Source organism: Crotalus tigris, unplaced genomic scaffold (assembly GCF_016545835.1).
Source record: "Crotalus tigris isolate CLP2741 ecotype Arizona unplaced genomic scaffold, ASM1654583v1 scf7180000021573.356075, whole genome shotgun sequence".
NCBI classification, from domain to species: Eukaryota; Metazoa; Chordata; class Lepidosauria; order Squamata; family Viperidae; genus Crotalus; species Crotalus tigris.
Window position 1 is genome coordinate 88,085 of NW_024098572.1, and position 27,779 is coordinate 115,863.

Consider the following 27,779-nt stretch of genomic DNA (forward strand, 5'->3'; position numbering starts at 1 on the left):
TACAATTGTTTTAACTGGTTGCAGAAATGGAAGCGATTCATGGACGATGTTTTTATTTTTATTTCTCCAACCTTACTGCCCGGTCTAGACCGATTTCTCATGAAATCAAGGGCTAATGCGATTTACATTTCACATCACTTCCCTCTCCGAGGTAGATGGGCGTTTTTAAAAGAATGGATAGATAAAATAAATGCATTTTCCACTCTTGGGAATCTCCCCGTTTTGCAGCCAGCATCGCAAACGGTGGTCTGCTGCAGTAAAAATAAAACTAAAATCCAATGAGCTTTCCGTTTTCCAGAGAAAAGCTTTGTTCAGAAGAAAAGGACCAAGTCTCCCAGCTTCTGAACAATTTGAAGGCTTCCTCCAAAATTATTAGAAAAGGTGTTTCCAAGAAAGAAGGAAATGACATTTTAGCTGCAAACAGCATGATTTCAGCAGAAGTGGAACGGCAACCTGATCCAAAAGTTGAACGAGTTCTTTCCCTTTTTTAAAAAACAACAACAACAAAAACCTATTTTACTATCAGAATCAAAATACAGCTGGAAGGGACCTTGGAGGTCTACTAGTCTAACCTCCTGCTCAAGCAGGAAGCCCTACACTATTCCAAGCAAATGGCTGTCCAGTCTCTTCTTCAAGTGTTGGAGCACCCACAATTTCTGGTGGCAAGCGGTTCCACTGGTGAATTGTCCTCACTGTCAGGAAATCCCACCTTAGTTCCAGGTTGCTTCTCTCCTTGATGAGTTTCCATCCATTGTTTCTTGTCCTGCCTTCAGATGCTTTGGAGAACAGCTTGACTCCCTCTTCTTTGGGGCAGCCCCTGAGATACTGGAAGGCTGCTATCGTGTCCCCCCTCGTCCTTCTCTTCATTAAACCAGACATACCCAATCTGCAGATGGTTCCATGGATTAATTGTTCCAACTGTCAGGAAATTTCTCCTTAGTTCCAGGTTGCTTCTCTCCTTGATCAGTTTCCATCCGTTGCTTCTCGTCCTGCCCTCTGGTGCTTTGGAGAATAACCTGACCCCTTCTTCTTTGTGGCAGCCCCTCAGATACTGGAACGCTGCTATCATGTCTCCCCTATTCCTTCTTTTCTTTAGACTAGCCAAACCCAAGTCCTGCAACCGTTCTTTATATGCTTTTGTCTCCAGGCCCTGAATCATCTTAGTTGCTCTTTACACTTTTTCCAAAGTCTCGGCATCTTTTTTGTAATGTGGTGACCAAAACTGGGTGCAGCATTCCAGGTGTGGCCTTTATAAAGCGATGCTAAGACTTCACGTGATTTTGATTCTACGCCTCTGTTTATGCAACTAAGGATTGTATTAGCTTTTTTGGCTGCTGCCACACAAGGCTGGCTCACGTTGAAAGCATCGTCCGCTAGGACTCCCAAGGTCCCTCTCCCAGTTACTGTTTTTGAGCCAGGTTCCACCTAATCTATACTTGTAGCTTTGGGTTTTCCTGCTCCGGTGTAACACCTTGCTTTTCTCCACATTCCATTTCATGTTGTTGGACAGGCCCGTTGTTCAAGCCTGCCAAGATCTTTTTGGAGTCTAAGCTTGTCTTCTGGGGTGTTGGCTGTTCCTGCCAGCTTAGTGTCATCTGCAATACATAGTAGTAATGATGATGATGGAAGGGACCCTGGAGGGCATCTAGTCCAACCCCCTGCTCAGGCAGGTAACCCTATACCATTTCGGACAAATGGTTATCCAGTCTCTTCTTAAAAGCTTCCAGTGTTGGAGCATTCATAGCTTCTGGTGGCAGGTTGTTCCACTGGTTAATTGTTCTACCTGTCAGAAAGTTTCTCCTTACTTCTAGGTTGCTTTTCTCCTTGATTAGTTTTCATCCGTTGCTTCTTGTCCTGCCTTCAGGCGCTTTAAATAAATAACTATAAATAACTAATATATAATAAATATATCATAAAATATAATAATAATAATACAGTGGACCACCTGGTAAGCTGTTGCAAGAAGATTGCACAAACTGACTACAAGCAGCAGCATAACAAAGTAGCAACAATGGTGCATTGGAAGATCTGCAAAAAATATCATTTGCCTGTAAGCAAAAACTGGTGGGATCATAAAATAGAGAAAGTCATAGAAAATAATAAAATTAAAGTGCTCTGGGACTTCAGAATTCAGACAGACAAGCACCTGCAACATAACACCCCAGACTTAACAATTGTCGATAAGAGACAGCAGAATAGAAGAGAAAGAGCTGGAGAAGATAACAAAATACAAAGACCTACAAATAGAAATAGAAAGACTGTGGCAAAAGCAAGCAAGGGTAGTACCAATAGTCATAGGCTCCTTGGGTGCAATCCCAAAACAACTGGAGTACCACTTGAACACCATTGGCATTGAGAAATTCCCTATTAGTCAACTGCAAAAGGCGGCCTTCCATCCTGCGACGATATCTGTAATACCATCAAACATCCACATCTGCCTATCCCAGGTCCTGGGTAAGGACTCGATGGGTAGACAAAATGCCAAATCCAGTCTGAACATCTGGCTGACTGTGCGATGATCCATAATAATAATAAAGTTGGAAGGGACCTTGGAGATCGAATCCAACCCCTCTGCTAATAAATAAAAGAAAAATAATTAAAAAGAAAAAAGAAATGAACAAACAACATAACTGAGTGGCCAGATTTGACAAGAGTCCTGGATCTTTTTTCTGCCCTCTGTTTTCGATGTCTCTGTTTTTCTAATTTTCAGACCTGGCAAAATTGACTTGTTTAATTAGGAAATAATACAACGATGGTAGTATATTTATTAGTGACTGGAGACCCTTTATGGACTTTTTACTGAAAATGGGGGGAGGGAGAAATGATAGGGTATTTTTTATGGATTCAGTAATTAGAAAGGATAAAACGTGAAGGAGGGGTTTTGGATGTCACCTTAAAGAGTGAGAGAAAACAATTTATTTGTAAGTGCGGCAATTGGAAGCTGCTGCTTTGCACCTTTTTCCTTTATCTAAGCACAAAGATGCTTTTTTCCCCAAAAAAGGCAACTGGACTTCCTTGCTTATGACCAGAATAGTTGAAAAATCTCCCTAGACATGTATCTAGTCAACACTTAGCTGTAGATTTTTTCTTTCCTTTTTTTTTTTTTTTTAAAAAAAAAGCTAATTTAGACATAAAGTGACCTTGGGGTTGGTTGCATTGCAAGAAGCACAAACTGAAGAAATGAGTCAGTTTAAGGACCCACAAGATACCAGTGGAAATTAGTTGAGCGCAACAGCTAAGGATGCCTTGGGGGGGGGGGTCGCCTGCCTCCTGCCGCACTTCTTCTTCATGGGACGCCCCATGTAGATTGCCCAAGACAGGAAAGATCTGGGCTGCCTTCTTTCACGCGAAGCAACTGTGCCCTCCTGTGCTCACAACTGCAAATCACACCTTTTTTTTCTTGTGTCAGCATCAAGACGTTTTTGTTGAAGCATCAGCCATAGAAGGTTATTTACAGTGTGTGATCAGAGCAGTGATGTCAGGGGTAGGCAATCTTGGCCCCTTCATGACTCATGGACTTCAACTCCCAGAATTCCTGAGCCAGCATGGGGGAACTATGGCCCCCTTCATGATTTGTGGACTTCAACTCCCAGAATTCCTCAGCCAGCATGGGGGAACTATGGCCCCCTTCATGACTCATGGACTTCAACTCCCAGAATTCCTGAGCCAGCATGGGGGAACTATGGCCCCCTTCATGTCTCGTGGATTTCAACTCCCAGAATTCCTCAGCCAGCATGGGGGAACTATGGCCCCCTTCATGACTCATGGACTTCAACTCCCAGAATTCCTCAGCCAGCATGGGGGAACTATGGCCCCCTTCATGTCTCGTGGATTTCATGACTCCCAGAATTCCTCAGCCAGCATGGGGGAACTATGGCCCCCTTCATGACTCATGGACTTCAACTCCCAGAATTCCTCAGCCAGCATGGGGGAACTATGGCCCCTTCATGTCTCGTGGATTTCAACTCCCAGAATTCCTGAGCCAGCATGGAGGAACTATGGCCCCCTTCATGATTTGTGGACTTCAACTCCCAGAATTCCTGAGCCAGCATGGCTCAGCTTAGAAACTCTCCCTTTCCCCTCAGCATGGCTGGCTCAGGAATTCTGGGAGTTGAAGTCCACGAGTCATGAAGGGGACATAGTTCTTCCATGCTGGCTCAGGAATTCTGGGAGTTTATTTATTTATTTATTTATGAGACTTATATACCGCTTTAAGTGCAAGCACTCTCTAAGCGGTGTACACCAGTAAGCAATGTATATATATATTTACATTGCCCCCAACAATCTGGGTCCTCATTTTACCTACCCCGGAAGGATGGAAGGCTGAGTCAACCTTGAGCCGGTGAGATTTGAAGCGCTGACCTGCTGAACACAGTCAGCTAAAGTGGCCTGCAGTACTGCACCCTAACTGCTGCGCCACCTCGGCTCAGAGGTGAAGTCCACTAGTCATGAAGGGGCCAAAGTTCCCCCATGTTGGCTCAGGAATCCTGGGAGTTGAAGTCCATCACTCATGAAGGGGCCATAGCACCACTATGGTGGCTGAGGAATTCTGGGAGTTGAAGTCCACGAGTCATGAAGGGGCCTTAATTCCCTCATGCTGGCTGAGGAATTCTGGGAGTTGAAGTCCACTAGTCATGAAGGGGCCAAAGTTTCTCCCATGCTGGCTGAGGAATTCTGGGAGTTGAAGTCCACGCGTCATGAAGGGGCCATAGTTCCCCCATGCTGGCTCAGGAATTCTGGGAGTTGAAGTCCACAAGTCATAAAAGAGCCCAGGTTGTCTACCCCTGTAATGAAGGAGAATATTTTGTAGCTTAGGGTTGAAATGAGCGGGTCCTCGGTGCTTCTCTGAGCTTGGTGGTTTTCTTGCAGACGTTTCATGACACAATTAGGGAATGTCCTCAGTGTTAGTGGCTAGCAGGACTAGCACTGATGATGTTACCTAGGTTGGGTAATGTCTGCTAGAAAACAACCCAGCAGAGAAAACACCAAGAACCCCACAGTTCTTCTCCTTCTCTACCACCAGTTTCCTTCTCCCCTTCCTTCTCATTCCCAAGCTCAGAGAGCATCAAGAACCCCACATACATATGTATGTACGTGTGTGTGTATGTATATATGCACATATTTAGATACCAGTTCTCCTCCTCCTTTTTCTGGCATTGATGGTGTTCCCTAATTGCAAGAAAACCACCAAGCTCAGAGAGCACGAAGGATTCCATAGTCTTCCTCCTCCTTCTCCTTTTCTACCACTAGTCTTATTCCTCCTCCTCCTCCCATTGATGATGTTCCCTAGCTGGGTCATGAAACGTCTGCAAGAAAACCACTAAGCTCAGAGCACCAAGGACCCCATAGTTCTCCTTCTCTACCACCAATTCTCCTCCTCCTCCTCCTCCTCCTCCTCCTCCTCAACTTGATGATGTTCCCTAGTTGGGTCATGAAATGTCTGCAAGAAAATCACCAAGCTCAGAGAGCACCCAGGACCCCTCAGATTACTGTATGCACAAAGATGGGAAGATTCAACACTATGCACTAGGAAGGAATGTTGGCAAAGCTGACAGATTTTGCTGAGATGGATAAATTTGACTTCTTAGGTCAGAGAAAAGAATAACAGAATGACAGAGTTGGAAGGGACCTTAGAGGTCTTCTAGTCCAACCCCCTGCTCAAGCAGGAGACCCTATTCCGGCCACACGGCTGTCCAATCTTCTTCTTAAAAACCTCCAACTTCTGGAGGCAAGTCATTCCACTGATTAATTGCTCTCAAACGCATACGCGCATATTTACACACACACACACACACACATACTGTACATATGTACCAGTTTGTGTTGTAATTCAGACACCTGACTAGAAACCTGGAGATTGTGAATTTTAGTCCCGATTTAGGCATAAAGTTGAGTCTTCTTCCAGCCTTAGGAAGGAAGCAACGGCAAATCACTTCCAAAAATCTTGCCAGAAAAACTACAGGGTACATAACCTGGTAGAGTCACACAGTATCTCAGTTAGCCTGGCTTAAAAATCTTTTACAAATGAATGATAAAATAAATACAATACAATAATAATAATAAAATGCTGGACTAGCCAGGTGTTGTGGAGATAACACAGCATGTTGAAAATTCATGGATGGGGGAAAAGAATGCAGCGGGGCAAGTCTCCTTATACCCCATCGTCAGAATCCTTTATGTGAGATGGGAGGTTATACAAGTTGAATGCATTTTTAAAAAATCTCTGATAAAGGAGCTTCACGGGTAGACTGCAGCTGCACACGGAAGCTCTACCAGTTTACTCCTCTTCATTCCCAAAAGCAGAGGTCAAATTATTGTTGTTGATGATTGTGAGTGTGGTTCATAAGGCTGAATATTGTTACTATATTATCTCAACGCCCAATTAAACTCTTTTCAACCTCAGCCTACATTTCCCAAAATCCTCCGCCCTAAACCCAAAATAGCTCGACCAATGGGAAGCAGCGAACAATCATGGACGCCTACCCGCGCCAGAGAGCAGCCGGCTCTCAAAAGAACGTCAACTACGTTTCCCAGCATGGCTCGCGGCTCTTTCCACGTGATGTCCGCTGGCCAATGACGAGCGGGAGAACGGCCCTATAATCCGCTGCGCCGGGGGAAGCCGCCTCTTTTTCGCCAGAGCGGCGCGGCTCAAGATGGCGGTACAGATCTCCAAGAAGCGAAAGGTGAGGCTCTTCGGGGCCTGTCGAGCCTATGGCGGGGCGGCGGGGGAAGAAATACGGCCGGGAGAAGACGCGGCGGGTCGAGCGGCGAGGCTGCCCGGCGAGGCGGGCTGCGACGATGGCGGCAGCCTCGGATGGGAGTGGATTGGGGCTGAGCTCCCTCCATCCCTCCGCTGCTCCGGCCCAAATCCTACCGGTAGTTGGGTCTGGCTGGGCCAAGAAGACAGCGAGACCGCGGCTAGACGGGCCCGGAAGCTGCCCTATAGCTTTATCTATTAGCACGTGCTTCTGGCTAAATAATATTATATGAATGCAGCATGGGGCATGTTTTCCTCCACAACAGCCTGCGAGGTAGGTTGGTTGGTTGGTTTGTTAGAGAGGGGCTGGATCTGGTCTTGAACCCGGGTCCTCCCACTCAGCTTCAACCACAGCCTTGGGAGGGAGGCTAGGCGGAGAAAGAGGCCCAGAGGCAATTTGGGGAGGAGGGAGAGTGTCTAAAACCCATGATAGACTGGGGAATTCTGGGAGCTGGACTCCACACATCTTAAGATTGAAAAAAAACATTGTTTTAGGGCAGGAGTAGGCAACCTTGGCTCTTTCATGACTGGTGGACTTCAACTCCCAGAATTCCTGAGCCAGCATGGAAACCTCCCTTTCCTCTCAGCACGGCTGGCTGAGGAATTCTGGGAGTTGAAGTCCACGAGTCATAAAAGAGCCAAGGTTGCCTACTCCTGTTTTAGGGGTTCAAGGGAATGTCTATCACAGGGGGTCTTCAAACCTGGCCCATTTATGATTTGTGGACTTCAACTCCCAGAATTCCTCAGCCAGACACGCTAGCTGAGGAATTCTGGGAGTTGAGGTCCACAAGTCATAAAAGGGCCAAGTCTGGAGACCCCTGACTTTGTTTAATGATCAAGTAGCCACTTCTTTGTTTAATGATCAAGTAGCCAGCCACAATTGTAGTCACTAAACGAGGACTATCTGTATGCTGTTTATATGCTACTATTAGATGTGATATGATTTTATTGTCTTTGAGATTAAAGATCAGGGGTCTTCAAACTTGGCCCTTTCATGACTTGTGGACTTCAACTCCCAGAATTTGTCAGCCAGGCCTGCTGGCTGAGGAATTCTGGGAGTTGAAGACCACAAGAGTTTAGGTTGCTAAGTTAAGACAAGTGACCTTTTTCCCGTTTTGCCATCTTTCTTCCCACTGTCCTTAAGTGAATCACTGCAGCTGATAAATTAGTCACATAGTTGGGAAGTCAATTTGGCTTCCCCCCTTGACTTTGCAAAATGGGATGAGGTGACTCCTGGGACCGTCATATATATATATGAACCGGTTGTCAAGCATCTGAATGTAAATCGCCTGACCGCGGTGATGCTGCAATGGTCGTAAGTGTGAAAAAAGGGTCATAAGTTGCTTTTTTTTCAGTGGCGCGGTAACTTCAGATAGTCACTAAATGAACTGTTGTACGTTTGAGGACAGCCTGTACTTCTAATTGCTGAGAGTGGATCTGGGGGCCTCAGGTATTAAGTATTGTGACTCTCCCTTTTCCAAAGTCGCAGCTTGCATTTCTGGCCTGTTGTGGGCTGTGTTGGGATAGGATAGAATAAAATAAAATATAGAATAGAATATAGAATAGAGATTAGGAACAACAGAATAGAAATAAGAATTAGAGTAGAATAGAATAAAATATAGAATAGAGATTAGGAACAGAATAGAAATAAGAATTAGAATAGAATAAAATATAGAATAGAGATTAGGAACAGAATAGAAATAAGAATTAGAGTAGAATAGAATAAAATAGAGAATAGAGAATAGAATAGAGATTAGGAACAGAATAGAAATAAGAATTAGAGTAGAATAGAATAAAATAGAGAATAGAATAGAGATTAGGAAAAGATCAGAATAGGAATAGGAATACAGAATAGAATAGAATAGAATATTCTCCCTTGGTCTTCAGCAAAGACACAACTGTGGCATCTAGTGGACGTGTCAGTGGCTTCGATTTGTGCTTCAGGTGGCACGGGGCCGTCCTTGGCTGTCTGCTTTGGAATCCCTTCGGTGATGCTAGGATGACGAGTCAGAAGAGACCCTCCTTCCGTCCAGGCTGAGCAAAACACTTAACAGCTGTTTTGTTTAGTGACAAAAAATTTGGGCCTCAGTTAACGGTCATCTGTCGAGGACTACCTGTAGCAGGAGCAAATAATCTTTGGATTATGTTTGGATTACGGATGTATGTTTGTTTATAAATACATAAATATGTTTATTAAACGAATTTATAAAGCCGGCCAACAGAAAAATCACACAAGAAGGCCACAAGCCATTTTCCTCAATAAATCAACTAAACAGGTATTATGTTTTTTGACCGAGCCAAAAGAATCCCTTCGGTGATGATACGATGACGAGTCAGAAGAGACCCCCCTTCCGCCCAGGTCGAGCAATGCTGCGCCACGTTCTGTGGCTCTGTGTTGGTGGCTTTGGCAAAGGGGGGGGGGTCCGGTCATTGGATGAACTAGAGGCATTTGTCTGAGAAGGGAAGCCCTTGAAAAGGCTCTTGTCCTTAACGCTGAAATTTAACTAGTTGATTTTTATTAATATTGTTGGAAAGAACCACCTGGAAATAGAATTAGAATTAATAGGATAGGATAGAATGATAAGAGTAGAATATAGATTATAGATGCAGAATCACTTACAGAATCAAATAATGGAATAGAATAGAAAATATAGAATAATAGGAAAGAATTAGAACAGAATAGAAAATATGGAATAGAATAGAATAAGAAATAATTAGAATAGAATAGAAAATATAGAATAGAATAATAGGAAAGAATTAGGATAGAATAGAACAGGAGTTCTCAACCTTGGCAACTTTAAGACTTGTGGACTTCAACTCAGCTTGCTGGCTGAGGAATTCTGGGAGTTGAAGTCCACAAGTCTTAAAGTTGCCAAGGTTGAGAACCCCTGGAATAGAAAATATGAAATAGAATAAAATAATAGGAAAGAATTAGAATAGAATAGAAAATATAAAATAGAATAATCGGAAAGAATTAGAATTAGAATAGAAAATATGAAATAGAATAAAATAATAGGAAAGAGTTAGAAGAGAATAGAAAATATGGAATAGAACAAAATAGAATAATAGGAAACAATTAGAATAGAATAGAAAATGTGGAATAGAATAGAAAGTATAGAATAATAACTTTATTGTCACTTTGTACACTCATCTGCATACATTAAAATGAAATTTCATTGCATTCATCTCTCAAAGGGTCGCCCCCTCCAATAGGCACTACATCAATATGACATAAATAAATGCAGAATTATGCATACACCCACATACATTATATGACACAGAGAAACAACCGTCTAGCTTGGGTTATGTATCCATGGGCATGGCGAGAAAAACGAATCTTGCGTGTTTACCAGGCGGAGGGCGAGGGGGGGACAAAACCGTTACAGAATCCTGCTTTTGTCCCGCTCCTTGAGGAGGGTCTGCAAGGTAATCTTGGCGTCTCGCCGTTTGCTTTTTCGTTTCAGTTCGTGGCCGACGGTATCTTCAAAGCTGAACTGAACGAGTTTTTGACTCGGGAGCTGGCCGAAGATGGCTACTCTGGGGTGGAGGTCCGAGTTACCCCAACCAGGACCGAGATTATCATCCTTGCTACCAGGTCATTTGTGTGGTCCTGTTGTCATGTTGCCCCCCCCCCAAAATCCCTGAAACTTTGTGCTTTAGCTCCTCCACTCACTGGAAGAAGCGTCATTGGGAGGAGCAGCTGCCTTCGTTCTTATTCTGGTTATTGATCTATTGCAGGGGTAGTCAACCTTGGCTCTTTTATGACTCGTGGACTTCAACTCCCAGAATTCCTGAGCCAGCTTAGCTGGCTCAGGAATTCTGGGAATTGAAGTCCACGAGTCATAAAAGAGCCAAGGTTGACTACCCCTAATCTATTAGTTGAGAGGGCCCTACCAGGGGGTGTAGATGGGACTCTGAGCAGGGCCTGTGTCCCAAATCTTACAGTATGGGCACATTTATTTTGGCGTAAGTAGTCTCAAATATAATTAGCTCTGAACTATGCTAGGCTGGGTAAAGTTAACTACATGGGCAAGTCCAGATGTACCCATCACCACCCAGGCTGAAAATCTTTTTTGGGTTTCTGGGTGGTCTTCAGATCAGTGTGCTTTCGAACTAACAGCTTTTATTAAAAGCCATAAGTTATCCGCTCACAAAATCACATCTGCCTTGTAATAGAATTTTACTCAGAAAAGGTGCCACTGGATATGAACTTGTTTGCCACTGCAAACCTAACACCAGTCGCTGCCTAAAAAAGGATGGTTTTCAGCCAGTCCATTGCAGTAGTCCAGCCATGAAGATGCCAAGGATATGAGTGTCTGTGGGCAAGCTCACTTAGTCCAAGGAAGTTCACAACTAGTGCAAAAGACATTGTCGTATAAGATTCTCCAGGGCCACTGAAAAAATCAAAAGCAGCCCCTTCAATTTCAGAATCGGAATAGAGCTGGAAGAAGGGGCCTTGGAGGTCTTCTAGTCTAGCCCCCTGCACAAGCAGGAGACCCCATACCACTTCAGACAAGTGGCTGTCCAGTCTGTTCTTAAAAACTTCCAGTGATGGAGCATTCACAACTTCTGGAGGCAAGCTGTTCCACTGGTTAATTGTCTTCACTGTTAGGAAGTTTCTCCTTAGTTCCAGGTTGCTTCTCTCTGTGATCGGTTCCCAACCATTGTTGTCCTTCCCTCTGGTGCTTTGGAGAACAGGTTGACCCCTCTGTTCTTCGTGGCAGCCTCTCAAATGCTATCAGGTCCCCCTTAGTCCATTTCCATTGAGAAGTTGCAATGCAAATCTTTTAATGCAGATATCATATGATCTTTCTCCCTGCAGTAGTTAGTAGCTGAGGTGCTCCATTTTTCACTTCGTGTTACTTCTGTCTTAAAGGATCCCAGGTGTTTGTAGGAGTCTCTGGCTTATGAGCTTAGCTCTCTATAAATTAGGTAGGTAGGTAGATTGGATGGATGGATGGAGATAGATAAATAGGAGAGATAGATGTAGTTCTTGATTTATAACTGGTCATTTAGCGACTGCTTAAATATACACTCTTTCAGTCACATAACTGTACTGTGATTTTTGCTTAAAACCAGCATTTACTTTGGGGTTTGGGCAGAAACACCCCCTAGTGAACAATGGACTCGCTTAACGAGTCCACTTTGCAAAAAGTCAAAATTGTGATGTGATGACTCGCTTGACGACCACTGTAGGCCATAGTACGACCAGGATGGTCGTAAATTGAGGACTACTTATAGGCACATAAAACGGGTAGCTCTAGTCCAGTGGTTCTCAACCTTTTTAATGCCGCGACCCCCCCCCAACCGGTCGTAAGTCGAGGACTACTCAACTGGTGCAGCACCGTTTGCAGAATGGGACTTTTGGCGGGCTCAGCAGGGCAGAGACAGCCTGGACAATTCCTGTGGGCTTTTGAAAGCCAATAGAATTAGACTCTATTCAAGAGAGTCTATTCTATTGGCTTTCGAAAGCCAATAAAATAAAAGGGAGTAGCACAGCTAAGGAAAAGGGGGGGAAAATGGCGGATTGCACTGTTTGGCGACCCCCGTGAAATGGCCGTTCGACCCCAAATGGGGTCCCGACCCACAGGGTTGAGAACCGCTGCTCTAGTCAAAGAGAGTATAAGTGCGGCGTAAGTAATTTTAGGCAGGTTGTTGGAATAGAGCAAAAGAACTTGTGGACTCCTGTGAGAGAAGAGTTGGATCAGATCAGATAATCCTTCCAGTGGCAGTTAAATGCAGGCTCGATTTAGAAAAAAATATATATATATATTGGGAATTTCCAAAGTCCTTCGGGCGGAACTGACCTAATGCCATATCTTTGCCTTTTGCCGTTCAGAACTCAGAACGTTCTCGGCGAGAAAGGACGTCGGATTCGCGAGCTGACGGCCGTCGTTCAGAAGCGGTTTGGCTTTCCAGAAGCCAGTGTGGAGGTAATAATGGCGGTTCCCGGGCTGGCTGGGGAATTCTGGGAGTTGAACACGCCATCCGTTCTTAAAACTTGCCAAATGCGTGGAAAAGGTTGCCTTAGTGCAGTGGTTCTCAACCTTTTTAATGCTGCGACCCCCCCCCCACCAGTCGTAAGTCGAAGACTACTCAACCGGTCGTAAGTCGAGGACTACTCAACTGGTGCAGCACCGTTTGCAGAATGGGACTTTTGGCGGGCTCAGCAGGGCAGAGACAGCCTGGACAATTCCTATTGGCTTTTGAAAGCCAATAGAATTAGACTCTATTCAAGAGAGTCTATTCTATTGGCTTTCAAAAGCCAATAGAATAAAAGGGAGTAGCACAGCTAAGGAAAAGGGGGAAAAAATGGCGGACTGCGTTGTTTGGCGACCCCCGTGAAATGGTCGTTCGACCCCAAATGGGGTCCCGACCCACAGGTTGAGAACCCCTGCCTTAGTGTTTCTCTTCCCTTCGGTGACGATACGATGAGTCAGAAATGGACGCTCTCTTGCTCAGAGCAAACAGCCTGGACCACATTTAGTGGTGTTTTGCTGGTTGACTCTGACAAGGGTGCCCTGTTCACTGGATGACCTGCCTAGGGGTCTGAGAAGGGAGTGCTGAGAAGCAGAATTTCTCACTTGAATTTAAAAGTCCCAAAGGTGCTTTTCCAGCACGCAACTGGCCTTTGAAGACCATTTGCTTCTCATCCCAGAAGCTTCATCAGCTCTGACTGGATGGTGGGGAAATGGAAGGATTTATACTCCTTGCAGACAGCCGGTCATTTGCCTTACATTTTTTTGTGTATAGGTTTTATTAGTTTTTCTGGGTTAGGAATAAGACGGGGTTGGGGTTACATTTTCAATAAGTCCCTTTTTTCAACGCTGTTGTATAACGGTCACTAAACAAATCGTTGTTAAGTCGAGGACTACTTGTATTTCTCCCCCTCCCCTGCCACACTCCACTTGGTTTGCAACTCAGTGTAACTTTGGAGCAGCGACTCAAGGAAGCAACAGGCAGGTGCATCTCAAGAAAACAGCAGCAGCCAAAAGCTGGCAACAGCAGAGAAGGCCACACGCCAGTGGCAAAGTACATGCCAGTTTCAATGCTTTGTACTTCCACTAGAAAAGAATTAAGAAAGGGGCACTCACCCCCAACTTCTTAGCTCTGACTGGATGGTGGGGAAATGGAAGGATTTATACTCCTTGCAGACAGCCGGTCATTTGCCTTACATTTTTTTTGTGTATAGATTTTATTAGTTTTTATAAGGTTAGGGATAAGGCGAGGTCGGGATTAGGGTTTTTCCAAATAACATTTTCAATATTTCGCAAACCGCATAATGTCTGGGTACATGTATTTAACTAACAATAATAGATATAGTTAATTATCATAAACAATATGTTAATCACTCAATAGCCGCCTTCTTGCTAATATATATTCAAAATGACATCTCACGTTCCTTTCTCTCTGACTTGTTTTTCTAGCTATTGATTGAAATTATGCCATGGTCTAAAGTACACTGAGTCTTCTTTCTCTTTAACCTTTAAAGCAGTGTTTTTCAACCCTGTGGATTTCTGGGAGTTGAAGTCCACATGCCTTAAAATTGTCAAGGTTGAGAAACACTGCTTTAAAGTCAATCTGTCCATTTGTGCACATTCTAGAATTTTCTTGATTAGTACTTCTTCAGTTGGTAAGTGTTCATTTTTCCAATGTTGGGCCAATACTATTCCTGCTGCCGTTAATACGTGTAGTATTAGATATCTGCAATCTTTCTCATAATTAGCTCCTATTATTCCTAACCAAAAATAATACTGGTTTAAAGTCTTGTTTGTTTTGTAGTCCAACCAAAAATGTATTTTAAGCCAAAATCTTTTTTGCCTTGGGGCATGTCCACCAGATATGATAATAAGTGTCTTTCCTTACATTGATCCTTCCATCAATATAAGGCAAATGACCAGCTGTCTGCAAGGAGTATAAATCCTTCCATTTTCCCCACCATCCAGTCAGAGCTGAAGAAGCTTCTGGGATGAGGAGCGAAACGTCTTCAAAGGAAAAAACAAGAAAAGCATCTTTGGGACAATTATGACCTGAGAATCTCCATAGACAAGAATTTAAAAGCCACAAACGGTTCAGTTGTGGCTTTCCATGGGCTGTTTATTGTCTTGTGTGTCGTTTGCGTGCCGAGCGTTGGATTTAAAAGGCAGGGATTGAAAACTTTTGCTGTGCCAGGAATCTACATCTAAAATTTCTTGACGGCTCGTCTTCCTTTTAAAACAGTTCCTTTAGTGACCGAAGTTACAAAGTCGTGGGGAAAAGTGACCTAGGACCGTTTTTCCACACTTGTCACAATGGCGGCATCCCCGCAGCCGCGTTGTCAAAATTCTGACACTTGGCCTGCGTTTATGACGGTCGCTGTATCGCGGTCCTCTTTTGCGACCTCGTGACAGGCCAAATTCGGTGGGGAGGCCCAATTCGCTGAACAACCGTTGGACTAATTTTATAACTGCAGTGATTCATTTAACAACTGTGGCTGGACAGGTCGTAAAATGGGGCAAGACTCCCTGAACAGCTACCTTTCCTGGCAACAGAAATGTTGGGTGTGTGGGGGAAATGGTCGCGGTCACTAAGCGAATGGTTGCTAAGTCAAGGACTTCCTCAATCTTCCCCAGAGGGGGAGTAAATTATTTTTCTCTAAGTACAAAGCAAAAAAACAACCTCCTGCCTGGTGCGTGTTTGTGACGCGTGTTGCTTTCTCTTGCAGCTCTATGCCGAGAAAGTGGCCACCCGAGGACTGTGTGCCATTGCCCAAGCTGAGTCCCTGCGGTACAAGCTTCTGGGGGGCCTGGCCGTGCGTAGGTAAGCCGGGGGGGGGGCTGAAGCCAGACCCAAGCTTTCTTCTTCCTCCACTGGGTCTAGAAACTCTTCGATTTGGCACCACTTTCCTTCACACCTCCCAAATTAGGCAGAAACAGAACAGAACAAGATAACAGGGTTGGAAGGGACCTTGGCGGTCATCTAGTCCAGCCCCCTGCTCAGGCAGGAAACCCCTATACCGTTTCGGGCCAATGATTGTCCAGTCTCTTCTTTAAAGCTTCCTGGGTTGGAAGCAATGGACTATATTCTGTCCTATCATCCTATTCTATTCTATTTATATTCCTATTTCTATTCTGTTCCACTGTATTCTATTCTATTCATTACTATTTCTATTCTGTTCCACTGTATTCTATTCTACTGTATTCTACTCTGTTCATTCCTATTTCTATTCTCTATTCTGTATTTCTATTCTATTCCATCCTGTAATTCTATTCTATTCTATTCATTTCTATTCTATTCTGTTCATTCCTATTTCTATTCTACTCTATTGTATTCTACATTTCTATTCTATTCTGTAATTCTATTCTATTCTGTATTTCTATTCTATTCCATCCTGTAATTCTATTCTATTCATTACTATTTCTGTTCTATTCCATTCTACTGTATTCTACTCTATTCTATTCTATTCTATTCATTACTATTTCTATTCTATTCTACATTTCTGTTCTATTTCCATGTCCCTTCAGCTTTAGAACATTACAACCATTCCTTTAGTGAGCATTCAGAGTTTCGGCCAGCTCTGAAAAAAAGTGACTTACAGCAATTTTTCACACTTAACGACCATTGTATCCCTATGATCATGTGACCAAAATTCAGACACTTAGCAACTGGCATGTATTGACGTATGACGGTCGCAGTGTCCCTGGGGTCACGTGATCCCCTTTTGCGACTTTCTGACCAGCAGAGTCAACGGGGGAAGCTGGATTCACTTAACAACAGTTTGACTAATTTAACAACTGCATTGATTCACTTAACAACTGGGGCAAGAAAAGTCGTAACACGGGGCAAAGCTCACTTAACAGCTGTTTTGTTTAGTGACAAGAAATTTGGGCCTCAGTTACGGTCGTCTGTTGAGGACTATCTGTAGCAGGAGCAAATAATCTTTGGATTATGTTTGGATTACGGATGTATGTTTGTTTATAAACACATAAATAATGTTTATTAAACAAATTTATAAAGCTGGCCAACACACAAGAAGGCCACAAGCCATTTTCCTCAATAAATCAACTAAACAGGTATTGTTTTTGACCGAGCCAAAAGAATCCCTTCGATGATGATACGATGACGAGTCAGAAGAGACCCCCCCCTTCCGCCCAGGTCGAGCAATGCTGCGCCACGTTCTGTGGCTCTGTGTTGGTGGCTTTGGCAAGGGGGGGGGGTCCGGTCATTGGATGAACTAGAGGCATTTGTCTGAGAAGGGAAGCCCTTGAAAAGGCTCTTGTCCTTAACGCTGAAATTTAACTAGTTGATTTTTTATTAATATTGTTGGAAAGAACCACCTGGAAATAGAATAGAATTTATAGATGCAGAATTACTTATAGCAGTGATGGCGAACCTTTTAGAGACCGAGTGCCCAAACTGCAACCCAAAAGCCAGTTATGCATCGTTGGGTGCCGGGTGGGTGTGGCCAATCGGGTGGGTGTGGCTGCGGTGGTAACGGCAGACTGGGTGGGACTAAAAAGTTCAATCAATCAATTCCAACTTTGCGAGATCTTTTTCTTTCCCGCAAGAAGTTGAAATTGATTGATTGATTGAACCTTTTTTTTTTTTGTACACAGCGGCGGAGGCCTAAAGCGAAAAGGTTTTATAAAACCCAGCTGAAGGCCTAGGACTGGGGCGACGGCGCGCGTGCCCACAGAGAGGGCTCTGAGTGCCGCCTCTGGCACCTGTGCCATAGGTTCGCCACCACTGACTTATAGAATCAAATAATGGAATAGAATAGAATAGAGTTTATAGATGCAGAATTATTTATAGAATCAAATAATGGAATAGAATAGAGTTTATAGATGCAGAATTACTTATAGAATCAAAGAATGGAGTAGAATAGAGTTTATAGATGCAGAATTACTTATAGAATCAAAGAATAGAGTTTATAGATACAGAATTACTTACAGAATCAAATAATGGAGTAGAATAGAGTTTATAGATGCAGAATTACGTATAGAATCAAAGAATAGAATAGAATAGGACCTTGGAGGTCTTCTAGTCCAGCCCCCTGCTCAAGCAGGAGAACCTATATACCATCTCAGACAGGTGATTGTCCAGCCTCTTAAAAACCTCCAGTGATGGAGCGCCCACAATTTCTGGAGGCAAGCTGTTCCACTGGTTAATTGTCCTCAGCCCTATGCGATTTAGACAACACTAAACTGAATTCTCACCGGTCATGGTAGATGCGCAGATGCCCTCTGTTAAGTGGGGCAAAATGCCATCACCAAATTGTGACTGTGGGGCTGAAAAACAAACTATCCGACACATAATAACAAGTGTCAGAACCAAGCCTATTAATGGAGATTTTGCCGACTGCACAGTTGCGACAAATGAAGTAAGAATTCATATTTGCATCGTAGATAACATTTGCAATCTTTCCATTAAGCTTTCAGATTTTATATGCTCTTTGTTTTTTTTTACTGAAATTCGATGCGAACGTGCTGTACGTGGTTAATTTTAAATTTTAATTCATGACATTCAGAGGGCTCCTGACCCTCGTGCTTATATTTAAATCGTCCCAAGTTCTCACTCAGGTGTTCTTTCTGCGCAGGGCGTGTTACGGCGTCCTCCGCTTCATCATGGAGAGCGGAGCCAAGGGCTGCGAAGTGGTGGTGTCCGGCAAGCTCCGGGGCCAGCGTGCCAAATCCATGAAGTTTGTGGATGGGTTGATGATCCACAGCGGGGACCCCGTCAACTACTACGTGGACACCGCCGTGCGCCACGTCCTCCTCAGACAGGGTAAGGCACGGGAGACACCCATACAGCTCCGTTCAGTTCAGATTTTGGAAGCTCCTACCCCCTTCTTCCTTGGGGGGGGGTCTACCTTGAGGAGTCTCTACTGGGCCACTCTCTGGTGCCAACACTCCAGAGCATTGGTTGAGTTCAAATCAGAGAAGACGTTTATTATTGCTACCTATACAGGTAGTTTTTGACTTACATCCAGATTTAGCAATAGCACTTGGACTTGTATACCGTTTCACAGTGCTTTACAGCCCTCTCTAAGCAGTTTACAGAGTCAGCCTAATTGCCCCCAACAATCTGGGTCCTCAGTTTACCAATCTTGGATGGAAGGAAGGAGGGGGAGAGAGAGAGAGAGAGAGAGAGAGAGAGAGAGAGAGAGAGAGAAATAGTAATAGTCCTTATATACCACTTTACAGTGCTTTTACAGCCCTCTAAGCGGCTTACCGAGTCAGCCTGTTTGCCCCCAAGGATCTGGATCCTTATTTTACCGATCTTGGATGGAAGGTAGGAAGGAGAGAGAGAAAGAAGAAAGAAAGAAAGAAAGAAAGAAAGAAAGAAAGAAAGAAAGAAAGAAAGAAAGAAAGAAAGAAAGAAAGAAAGAAAGAGCAATAGTACTTATATACCACTTCATGGTGTTTTACAGCCCTCTCTCTAAGCAGTTTACGTAGAGTCAGCCTATTTGTCCCCAACAATCTTGGTCCTCATTTTACCAATCTTGGATGGAAGGAAGGAAGGAGGGAGAAAGAAAGAGAGAAAGAAAGAAAGAAAGAAAGAAATAGCAATAGTACTTAAATGCCACTTCACAGTGCTTTTACAGCCCTCTCTAAGCGGTTTACGGAGTCAGCCTATTTGCCCCCAAGGATCTGGGTCCTCGTTTTACCGACCTCGGAAGGGCGGAAGGCTGAGTCCACCTTGAGCCTGGTCAGCATCAAACTCCAGGCTGTGGGCAGAGTTAGCCTGCAATTACTGCATTCTGACCACTGCCGCTCCCACGGCTCACCTTTGAGCCCAAAATTTCTGTCACTAAGCCAGACAGTTAAATGAATTTTTTTCCCCCATTCTACGACTTTTCTCGCCAACGTTGTTAAGCGGATCGCTGCAGTCGCGAAGTCAATAACACGGTCATTCCGTGGAACTTGGCCTTGCCCCATTGACTTCGCTTGCCAAGGGTTCGCCAAAGGGGATCACCTGACCCCGGGATAACGGCAACGGTCCAGATTTTGATCACGCGGCTGGCTGCAAGTGTGAAAAACAGCCACAAGTCCCTCTTTTTAGCGCCATTTTAACTTTGAATGGTCACTAAATGAATGGGCTTCGTTTGAGTTTCTGCTCCTCTCTTCCTGGGCTGTTCTATCCCAGCCTATTGTCGTCCTTGTTAACTTCACAAGGACAAAACCCCTGCTACTACAGTAGGCTGGAGACTTTTAATTCTGTGGACACACCTGTCAAATACAGCAAACTCCAGTCCAAAAGAACACGATGACAAGCAGACACGAAGTCACAAGAGAAGTCACAGACCAAGATCCCAAGACGCAGTTTTCAAACGGTTGCCTTCAGCAACCAGCACCTCCCTTTTTTATTTAGCAGACCTAAGGCGGTGCCTCCTCCTTGCCGTTTCTTCTTACCTTGGAGGTGCCTCATTGACCTCCGTTGACTTACTCTGGCTAATTGACGCCTTCTCCCTGCGTCAATTAGCAAGTCCATCTGTTGTGATTCTTCCAAGTCTGATTCATGCTCCTCACACAGCTGAGCTTCATCAGGAACACGACTGGAGGGCCCAGGCTCTGCATCCAGTTTTGGTCACCACGATGTAAAAAAGATGTTGAGACTCTAGAACAGTGGTTCTCAACCTGTGGGTCGGGACCCCATTTGGGGTCGAACGACCATTTCACAGGGGTCGCCAAACAAGGCTGTCCACCATTTTTCCCCCCTTTTCTTTGGCCACACCCCTGGCACCTGGTGATGTATAAGTGGTTGGGGGTCACCACAACATGGGGAACTGTATTATGGGGTCGCGGCATTAGAAAGTTTGAGAACCACTGCTCTAGAAAGAGTACAGAGAAGAGCAACAAAGATGATTAGGCGACTGGAGGCTAAAACGTATAAGGAAAGGTTGCTAGAATTGGGTATGTCTAGTTTAAGAGAAGGACAAGGGGGGACATGATAGCAGTCTTCCAATATCTCAGGGGCTGCCATAAAGAAGAGGGAGTCAAGCTATTCTCCAAAGCCCCTGAAGGCAGGACAAGAAGCCACGGGTGGAAACTAACCAAGGAGAGAAGCAACCTAGAACTAAGGAGAAACTTCCTGACAGTGAGAACAATTAATCAGTGGAACCGCCTGCCTCCAGAAGCAGTAAATGCTCCAACACTGGAAGTTTTTAAGAAGAGACTGGACAGCCATTTGTCCGAAATGGTGTAGGGTTTCCTGCCGAGCAGGGGGTTGGACTAGATGACCTCCAAGGTCCCTTCCAACTTTACTATTACTATTACTTCAGAGACTCCCTCTGCCCCCGATGGCCCTTCAGATGCCTCCTCCTCCTCAGATTCCTCTGACTCCGCTGTGGGGAGCACAGGCTGGCACGGAATCACAACATGGGCTTGCAGGCCCACGCGATCCCGCCTCAGCGCCTCGCCTTCTTTGTTTGCAGGGGTGCTGGGCATTAAGGTGAAGATTATGTTGCCCTGGGATCCCAGTGGGAAGATTGGGCCCAAGAAGCCCCTGCCGGACCACGTCAGCATCGTGGAGCCCAAAGAAGAGATTCTGCCCACCACCCCCATCTCGGAGCAGAAAGGCACCAAGCCCGAGCAGCCACCGATGCCCCAGCCGGTGCCCACGGCTTAAAGAGGTAAGGGTCTGGCTTGGTTTGGCCCTGGAAGTGGTCTGCGGAGGATGACTGAGATAAACCACCTTTGGGGAGGGGGTGTCCATGTTGCTCTCTGAGCTATGGTGGTTTCCTTGCAGATGTTTCATGACCCAACTAGGGGACAACCTCAGTGGTGGAATGGAGTAGAGTTTGCTGGGCGGAGGAAGAGGAAGACGATGACTATGGGTTCCATGTTGCTCTCTGAGCTTTGGTGGTTTCCTTGCAGATGTTTCATGACCCAAGTAGGGAACCTCATCAGTGTTAGAAGGGAGGAGGAGGAGGGAAGGAAGGAAGGAAGGAAGGAAGGAAAGAAAGAAAGGACGGACTGTGGGGTCCTTAGTGCTCTCTGAGCTTTGGTGGTTTCCTTGCAGATGTTTCATGGCCCAACTAGGGAACCTCATCAGTGTTAGAAGGGAGGAGGAGGAGGAGGGAAGGAAGGAAGGAAAGAAGGAGGGAAGGGAAGGGAAAAGAAGGGAAGGGAAGGAAGGATGGACTGTGGAGTCCCTGGTATTCTCTGAGCTTGGTGGCTTTCGTGCAGACATTTCATGACCCAACTAGGGGACAACATCAGTGGTGGAATGGAATAGGGTTTGCAGGGGGGAGGAAGAGGAAGACGACGACTATGGGGCCCATGTTACTCTCTGAGCTTTGGTGGTTTCCTTGCAGATGTTTCATGACCCAACTAGGGAACCTTATCAGTGTTAGAAGGGAGGAGGAGGAGGAGGGAAGGAAGGAAGGGAAGGAAAGGAAGGACGGACTGTGGGGTCCTTAGTGCTCTCTGAGCTTGGTGGCTTTCGTGCAGACATTTCCTGACCCAACTAGGGGACAACCTCAGTGGTGGAATGGAGTAGGGTTTGCAGGGAGGAGGAAGAGGAAGACGACTATGGGTTCCATGTTGCTCTCTGAGTTTTGGTGGTTTTCTTGCAGATGTTTCATGACCCAACTAGGGAACCTCATCAGTGTTAGAAGGGAGTGGAGTTTGTGGAGTGAAGGAGGAAGAGAAAGAGAAGGAGGAAAGGGACTCGGTCGAGGTCTTCCAACCCGGCCCGTTGATGACTTGTGGACTTCAACTCCCAGAATTCCTCAGCCAGGCATGCGGACAAGGGCCCGGCTGGAAGACCCCTGGACTAGGTCCTTGCTGTTCTTTGAGCTGGCTGATTTTCTTGCAGATGTTTCATGACCCAACTAGGTAACATCAGCGCTAAGAGGGAATGGAGTTTGCTCTCTACTTGTATATAAAAAAGGGCAACCCCCCCCCCACTCCCTTCTAGCACTGATGTTCCCTAGTTGGGTCATGAAACATCTGCAAGGAAAGAATCCAACTCAGGGAGCACCTAAGGACCCCACAGTCTCCTCCTCATGAAACATCTGCAGGGAAACCACCAAGCTCAGAGAGCAGCAAGGACCTCACAGTCGTCTCCCCCTCCCTCCTTCCAGGTACTGATGATGATCCCTAGTTGGGTCATGAAACATCTGCAAGGAAACCACCCAACTCGAGACAGCGCTCCCACAGTTCAATCCTGAACGATAAGAGTTTCTCTTCTATAGACATAAGTCCCCTTCTCCAAATATCGGTAGCACATAAAGACCTGATTTAAATTGTTACGGGTGTTTGCACCCTTGGTCTTCTTACCCTAGACCAGGGGTAGGCAACCTTGGCTCTTTTATGACTGGTGGACTTCAACTCCCAGAATTCCTCAGCCAGCATGGCTCAGCTTGGAAACCTCGCCCTTTCCCCTCAGCATGGCTGGCTCAGGAATTCTGGGAGTTGAAGTCCACGAGTCATGAATGGGCCATAGTTCCCCCATGCTGGCTGAGGAATTCTGGGAGTTGAAGTCCACGAGTCATGAAGGGGCCATAGTTCCCTCATGCTGGCTCAGGAATTCTGGGAGTTGAAGTCCACGAGTCATGAAGAGGCCATATTCCCTCATGCTGGCTCAGGAATTCTGGGAGTTGAAGTCCATGAGTCATGAAGGGCCATAGTTCCCCCATGCTGGCTGAGGAATTCTGGGAGTTGAAGTCCCCAAGTCATGAAGGGGCCATAGTTCCCCCATGCTGGCTCAGGAACTCTGGGAGTTGAAGTCCACAAATCATAAAAGAGCCCAGGTTGCCTACGTCCTCCTGTTCTAAGCGGTGCGCCTCCTAGACCAGGGGTAGGCAACCTTGGCCCTTTCATGACTGGTGGACTTCAACTCCCAGAATTCTTCAGCCAGCATGGGGGAACTGTGGCTCCTTCATGACTCGGGGACTTCAACTCCCAGAATTCCTGAGGCAACATGGGGGAACTGTGACCCCCTCATGACTCGTGGACTTCAACTCCCAGAATTCCTGAGCCAGCTTGGGGGAACTATGGTCCCCTCATGACTTGTGGACTTCAACTCCCAGAATTCCTGAGGCAACATGGCTCAGCTTAGAAACCTCTTTCCCCTCAGTGTGGCTGGCTCAGGAATTCTGGGAGTTGAAGTCCACGAGTCATAAAAAGAGCCAGGGTTGCCTATCCCTGCCCTAGAACATTGCTTGAAAGTCGTGTTAGTGATTTTAGCACTGATATACGTTGACTGGCTTCTGGGCCCATTTTCCTGAACCGATTTGTAATTTGCAAACGGTAAATGTAGTATTCTTCTCCAGCCTGATAGCTTTTTCCTCACTGTGGCTCCCATCAGCAGCTATGCAAGGACATCCTCAAGGCTCCAGTTTAGGGAAAACTGTTGCAAGTTACATGGGCTGCATGTAATTCCAAAAGGATTAAGACAATTTGTATTTACGGAAAAATAAAAACCGGTCTGGCCTCCAAGAGTTCTTTTTAAACTAAAGACGGGGCTTAATGACTCCCTGATGTATTTTTTTTTTTCCTTTTCCTTGCAGGTTTTTGATTTGAAACCTTGGAAGTTCTATCAAAAAAAATATCTCTTAATAAAAAAAATTTTTAAAAGCCATCAAGAAATGGTCTTTCCTGCTCTAGGACTGAGATCACGTCCTTCGGGAACCTAGTTTAATTCTTCCCAGACCAAATTGTACTCTCAAATAATGATAGTTTAGCCCAGGGGTAGGCAACCTTGGCTCTTTTATGACTCGTGGACTTCAACTCCCAGAATTCCTGAGTCAGCATGAATTCTCCCTTTCCCCTCAGCATAGCTGACTCAGGAATTCTGGGAGTTGAAGTCCACAAGTCATAAACGAGCCAAGGTTGCCTACCCCTGGTTTAGCCCAAGTAACAAATCAGCTTCTCAGAGAGCAGAACTCACGGGGGAAATGAAAGGGTGGTCCCTGGGATGGGGGACCACCAGGAAATACCTGGACTGAAGAGCTACTGTGGGAAGTACAGGCAAAGTCAACGGGGAAGCCAGATTCCCCTTAACCGCAGGCTTTACTCACTTAACGGCTGCGGGGATTCGCTTAACAACAGTGTCCAGAAAGCTCATAAAACAGGGCCAAATGCACCGTTTCGCTTAGCCACGGAAATGTTGAGCTCAGTTGCGGTCATAAGTCCAGGACTATCTAATCGTCTGCATTCTGGAAACGGGCAATCTGGGAGGCATAGGGGTGATGAAGGCAGCCAGATCTTTTTCAGCTTCTTCCTGTCCACTCGGATGTCCCAGCGGTTGGAGGTGCATGTGCACACGCAAACGGCAGGCCGGTGTTCCCTGTCCTGTTGAAAGGGGCAATTTGGGGGGCTGTTCGAGGACCCCCAACCACAATGGCCCCAATGGCTCATAGCCACATCACTGCACAAACATCACCATAGCCTCATTTACAGGCTGGCCTTGGATGCAACTGTGTGTTCCATCTTAGAAGGGTCCCCAGCCCCCGGGGCTGTGGACCAGCGACCGGTCTGCACAAACAAGGAAAGCCCCATCCGTGGGATGCAGGCAGCATTCGAAACCATGCCCCCTCCGGTCCAAGGAATAACTTGTCTTCGCAGAACTGGTCCCTGTTGCCCAAAAGTTTTGGGGCGGCTGCTCTGTCCCCCATCCCCTTTGGGGGCTGCGTTCAGAACTCCCTACGGCAGTGGCTCTCAACCTTTCTAATGCCGCGACCCCATAATACAGTTCCCCATGTTATGGTGACCCCCAACCACTTATACATCACCGGGTGCCAGGGGCGTGGCCAAAGAAAAGGGGGAAAAATGGCAGATAGCCTTGTTCGGCGACCCCCATGAAATGGTCGTTCGACCCCAAATGGGGTGCCGACCCACAGGTTGAGAACCACTGCCCTACGGTTTCCTGTCCACCCTGTAGGGCTGAGGAGGTGACTGGCCCAGATCCCTCCCCACCCATTTGAAGTCCACACGTGCTGGCTGGGGAATCCTGGGAATTGGAAGTCCACACATGCTGGCTGGAGAGTGCTGGGAGTTGAAGTCTACACATACAACTAGGGGATTGTGGGAATTGGAAGTCCGCACGTGCTGGCTGGGGAATTCTGGGAGTTGGAAGTCCAGACATACTGGGGAATTGAAGTCCACATATGTGGGCTGGAGAGTTCTGGGAGTTGAAGTCTACACATACTAGGGGATTCTGGGAATTGAAGTCCACTTGTGCTGGGAATTCTGGGAGTTGGAAGTCCAGACATACTGGGGAATTGAAGTCCACACATGCGGGCTGGAGAGTTCTGGGAATTGAAGTCTACACATACTAGGGGCTGTGGAATTCTGGGAGTTGAAGTCCACATGCCTTAAAATTGTCAAGGTTGAGAAACACTGTACTAGGGGATTGGGGGAATTAAAGTCCACCCATGCTGGCTGGGGAACTCTTTTAAGAATTGAAATCCGTATGCTGGCTGGGGAATTAATGGGAATTGAAGCCCACCTGTCTTAAAAGTGGCCGAAGTTAAGATATGCTGATCTAGAACATTCACTTATCCTAGCCAACTTCAGAATTATTCACAGCACAACCCAGCCTATCATTTGGGAACAATTTTCATTTTAATTCTTTTTCAGGGCTCTGGAAAGGGGTGGGTGGTGGGTGGGAGGGATTTTCTATTCCACTCCAAAGCTGATGTGTTTTGACCAGGGGTGTTAAAACCTGGCCCTTTTATGACTTGTGGACTTCAACTCCCAGAATTCCTCAGCCAGCATGGGGGAACTATGACCACTTCGTGACTTGTGGACTTCAACTCCCAGAATTCCTCAGCCAGTGGACAGTTGCCCCCACCGCCAGAATACAGTTCAGAAAGCAGTTCACTGAAAAATATTTTATTGCAAAAATTGTACAACAAAGTTCTGTAATGGTGAAGAAAATAAGAGATCTCTATCTCTAAAGCATGGTTTAATTCACCCACCCACCCCTTAACCTGTGATAGCACCTTTATCTCGTGTGGTCTGCAGTGTGGCGTGTCGGATCTGGCTTGTGTCTCCCCAAAAAACCATCTTGAGGTACCCCCCCTCCTGGTGGTGAGGCTGATCACACATGCAACATGGGAAAGGCATGAAGTTAGAAAACAGGTTGTATGGCTGTTTTTCTCCTTTACCTGAGTCTCTCTAGCCCTTTAAATTTAGACACACGCTTAATCTTCAATCTTTAAAACAGGGGTCTTCAAATTTGGCAACTTTTAAGACTCGTGGACTTTCAACTCCCAGAATTCCCCAGACAGCTCTGGAAATTGAAGTCCATCCATGCTGACTGGGGCATTCTGGGAGTTGAAGTCCATCCACGCTGACAGGAATTTTAGGTGAAGTCCATCCATGCTGAGTGGGGAATTCTGGGAGTTGGAAGTCCATCCATGCTGACTGGGGAATTCTGGGAGTTGGAAGTTCATGCTGACAGGAATTTTAGGTGAAGTCCATCCATGCTGACTGGGGAATTCTGGGAGATGAAGTCCCTCCACGCTGACAGGAATTTTAGGTGAAGTCCATCCATGCTGACAAGAATTTTAGGTGAAGTCCATCCATGCTGACTAGGGAATTCTGGGAGTTGCAGTTCATCCATGCTGACAGGAATTTTAGGTGAAATCCACCCATGCTGGCTGAGGCATTCTGGGAGTTGAAGTCCACAAGTCCTAAAAGGGCTGAGTTTGAAGACCTCTGCTTTAAAACTTAAATCTTCAGAACTTACTCTTGCGTAGGATTCTACACTGCTGCAAACTAGTGCACGTAGCTCGGACCAAGGGTTTAGCCTGCTCTGCAAATAATACCTGTTGGAATTGCTTACTAACCGGGTTAAGGCACATTCTGGGTACGTCACCATCGGTAGAAAAAAATGTACATTCAACTCTTCTTTCAACTGTGGGGATTTTCAGCTCAACTCCAGAAAGTCTTGCTCTTTTTACCTTTCAGGTGCCAAATTTAAACAAGGCCCCCAATTTCCTAACGCCTGCATATCTACTACACCTGGTTTCATTTAGCCACTGCTTCAATTAAGGACGAGAGGCCAGTTGGCGAGGTCACTAAACCGGGGA

General features: G+C 45.7%; 1 protein-coding gene and 2 non-coding genes across 3 annotated transcripts; all 3 read left to right on the forward strand.

The window, feature by feature from the left end:
• Positions 1-6,537: 6,537 nt before the first annotated feature.
• Positions 6,538-24,322, forward strand: RPS3 (ribosomal protein S3). Its single transcript, XM_039318825.1, has 7 exons — positions 6,538-6,683; positions 10,222-10,352; positions 12,597-12,690; positions 15,462-15,556; positions 18,333-18,520; positions 21,171-21,368; positions 24,252-24,322. The coding sequence occupies exons 1-6, from the start codon at positions 6,654-6,656 to the stop codon at positions 21,362-21,364; spliced, it is 732 nt and encodes a 243-aa protein (XP_039174759.1). The 5' UTR covers positions 6,538-6,653; the 3' UTR covers positions 21,365-21,368; positions 24,252-24,322.
• Positions 9,067-9,219, forward strand: LOC120296820. The gene has a single exon (XR_005553591.1). It is a non-coding gene; the product is annotated as a small nucleolar RNA SNORD15 (small nucleolar RNA).
• On the forward strand, positions 16,840-16,993 carry LOC120296821. Its single transcript, XR_005553592.1, has one exon. It is a non-coding gene; the product is annotated as a small nucleolar RNA SNORD15 (small nucleolar RNA).
• Positions 24,323-27,779: the final 3,457 nt, after the last annotated feature.